The following is a 2,887-nucleotide window of genomic DNA, read 5'->3' on the forward strand; positions in this document are numbered from 1 at the left end:
AAAAGTTTACTATCTTTCACAGACTAAAAAAAAAAAAAAAAAAACAAAAAACCCCCACCAACCCCAAAACCCCCCCCCCCAAAAAAAACCCAACAAAAGACCTTAGTGATTATTTAGTGATAGGAGTGATGAGAGTGGAATTGGCTGAAGCTTTCTTGTAAGTTCTAAGTGTTGAATAGTAGCAGGGTAATTAAAAGAAGCGTTTGGTTCAAGAGATATAAATCTGGAAGAATCTGGCCAGCTGGTTCCTTCAGTTGTGAGAAAACCTTCCGGAAAGCCCTCCACACTACCGCGTGTCTGTCTCCATGTATCTGTCAAGAGAGGAAGAGGTTAGGGTTACTTCTCTGTATGACAGAATGCCTCTCATGCTGCTGTCCCCGTGTATGTGAGCCTTGGTTGAAAGGAGAGGAAGCTCAGAGTTGGTGTGACTGGGAGCAGGTCTTCTGAAGCTCACTGTAAACATTCTGACCTTTGTTCTCATGCATTTTGCAGCTATAAACTGGCTGAAAACATAGATGCTCAGTTGAAGCGTATGGCACAAGATCTGAAGGACATCACTGAGCACTTGAATACATCAAGAGGCCCAGCAGACACGAGCGACCCGGTAAATCCAAGCTTTATTGCTTGTGTGTTGGTAGGGCACAAAGGATATTTAAACAGTTCCAACTCCCGTGGATGCTCCGCTGCTTGCAGTTTTGACTTGGGAAGGGGATTTTGTCGTGGAGCGTGTTCTCTTATGCTAAAAATTGCATTATAACACAGCGCACTGTTAATAGTTTTCAGAGTATTTCAGTACAAATTTCCCTTCGCTATTGCAGGCTGAGGTTTTTCCCACTCCTTTTTTTTTGCTTTTGCCGCCTCGAGCCTAAGGTGATTAGTGTTGTGGTTCCTAGGTCTGAACTGGAATAAGTCTTCGCCTGTAGGTGTGTATTCTAAACCAGTCTGTTTTCTTGGTGAAGAGAAGCAGAGCAGCAGAGTTGCTGCACAGGCTTCCCTGGCAAGGTGACTGTGAAGCGGGGGAGCTGCACCTAGGAGAATTGTGATGGTATCATGTTCCAAAGGAAGGGTCAGGCAGGCTGTCTTCTGCTGCTCTTGATTTTTACATAGTGTAACAAATGACTTGCACCTTCTGTTTGTGCTCAGCTTCAGCAGATCTGTAAAATTTTGAATGCGCACATGGATTCATTGCAGTGGATTGACCAGAACTCAGGTGAGAATCGTCGTGCGGCTTGGGGGGAATGTAAATAGAAAGCAAGTAGCATGTGTACGAGCGTTTCTTGAACATAAATGAATTCTTGAAGACCCCTGAGAGATCTTCTCCCCCTCACCTTCAGTGACACAGTCCCTTCTGTGCCTGAATTCTCCTGATGTGCATTGAAGGCTCTGCTGAGAAGTAACTCCTGGCAGCTGCTAATGCTTTATAAAAAGAAGCGCTGCTGAAAATGCATCAGTGCAAAGCAGAGGACTTGAAAACCTTAACCTTAGTTTGGCAGAACAAAGCATAAAGATTTCAACTTCTAAAATGTGGGGTTCCCCTTTGGCGTTGGAGTCTTGGGGTGGGGGGTTGTTTAATGTTGTTATCCTTCCCCCCTGCAACTGGAAAGCCAGTCCAGGTAAGTCTGAGCAGCAAACATTTATCTGCAGGCTTCTCTGGACTAGTAGCATGGAAATGTCACAGCAGCAATAACTTGAGGTGTAGGGCAGAGCGGAAGATGCACTCAGCAGCAAACTCTTGATAGAGTAGTTCCTGTTACTTGTCTTGGATTCACCCTTAACTGCAATACCATGGACCACGGTGCTATACTAAAACTCAACAGAAAAAAGGAACTTTTCTCACAGGGAGTGCCTCCTTGTGAGGGATTTGAGAATTCTGCAAGAACTGATTTTCAAGATCAATCAAGAAAATGATTTTCCCTGCCGTGAGCAGCCACACGGGGGCATGGCAGAACAAAGCAGTGCTCCTCTCGCTAGCACCACATTGCGCTGTCTGCTGCAGCTGTGACAGTGCTCACACCTCGTGCACTTCCTGAGTGAAAGCAGGTGTACTCTGATCTGTGCTTCAGCAGTATTATTTGCTTAGGTCAGGATTGATTGGGCTTTTTCTTCCAGACCATATGACTTAGAATCATAGACTAACAGATAGATATGGTGGCTCAGCTCCCTGTCGAGCTGCATCTTAAAAGTGTCCAATGCTGGGGAGTCCACCACTTCCCTGGGGAGATCAATGCAATGGCTGATTGTCCTTGTTGTGAAAAATTTTCCTCGTGTCTAATGGGAATCTCCCGAGGAGTAACTCGTACCCACGAGCCCGTGTCTTTTTCCATGTGACTCCCCCCCAGAAAGGGAGTCTCCATCTTCTTTATAGCCATGCTGTCGTCTTTATCGCCACACTTTAAATACTGGAACATGGTGATAAGGTCTCCCCTAAGCCTTCTTTTCTCAAGGCTGAGCCTTTCCTCATATGGCATCTTTGCAGTCCTTGGATCATCTTTGTGGTCCTTCTCTGGATCCTCTCCAGCCTGTCCACAGCATTTTTGTGTAGCAGGGCCAAAACTGAACGCGGCATTCCAGGGGTGTGGGCTGACAAGCACTGCGTAGAGTGGCACAATGACCCACACGTTAAATACTGGAACATGGTGATAAGGTCTCCCCTAAGCCTTCTTTTCTCAAGGCTGAGCCTTTCCTCATATGGCATCTTTGCAGTCCTTGGATCATCTTTGTGGTCCTTCTCTGGATCCTCTCCAGCCTGTCCACAGCATTTTTGTGTAGCAGGGCCAAAACTGAACGCGGCATTCCAGGGGTGTGGGCTGACAAGCACTGCGTAGAGTGGCACAATGACTTCTTTATCTCTGCTGGTGATGAACCTTGTTGATGGAACCCAGAATCC

General features: G+C 46.3%; 1 protein-coding gene across 1 annotated transcript in view; it reads left to right on the forward strand.

Moving 5' to 3' along the window:
* Positions 1-2,887, forward strand: part of NUP62 (nucleoporin 62kDa) — a gene marked incomplete at its 5' end in the record, with an annotated part of 9,452 nt that overhangs the window by 4,956 nt on the left and 1,609 nt on the right. The window contains 2 exons of the mRNA XM_010131400.1: positions 493-604; positions 1,144-1,210. Of these exons, the coding sequence (XP_010129702.1) occupies positions 493-604; positions 1,144-1,210 (179 nt within the window). The remainder of the gene's footprint in view (positions 1-492; positions 605-1,143; positions 1,211-2,887) is intronic.

The sequence above is a fragment of the Buceros rhinoceros genome, unplaced genomic scaffold (assembly GCF_000710305.1).
Source record: "Buceros rhinoceros silvestris isolate BGI_N320 unplaced genomic scaffold, ASM71030v1 scaffold4002, whole genome shotgun sequence".
NCBI classification, from domain to species: Eukaryota; Metazoa; Chordata; class Aves; order Bucerotiformes; family Bucerotidae; genus Buceros; species Buceros rhinoceros.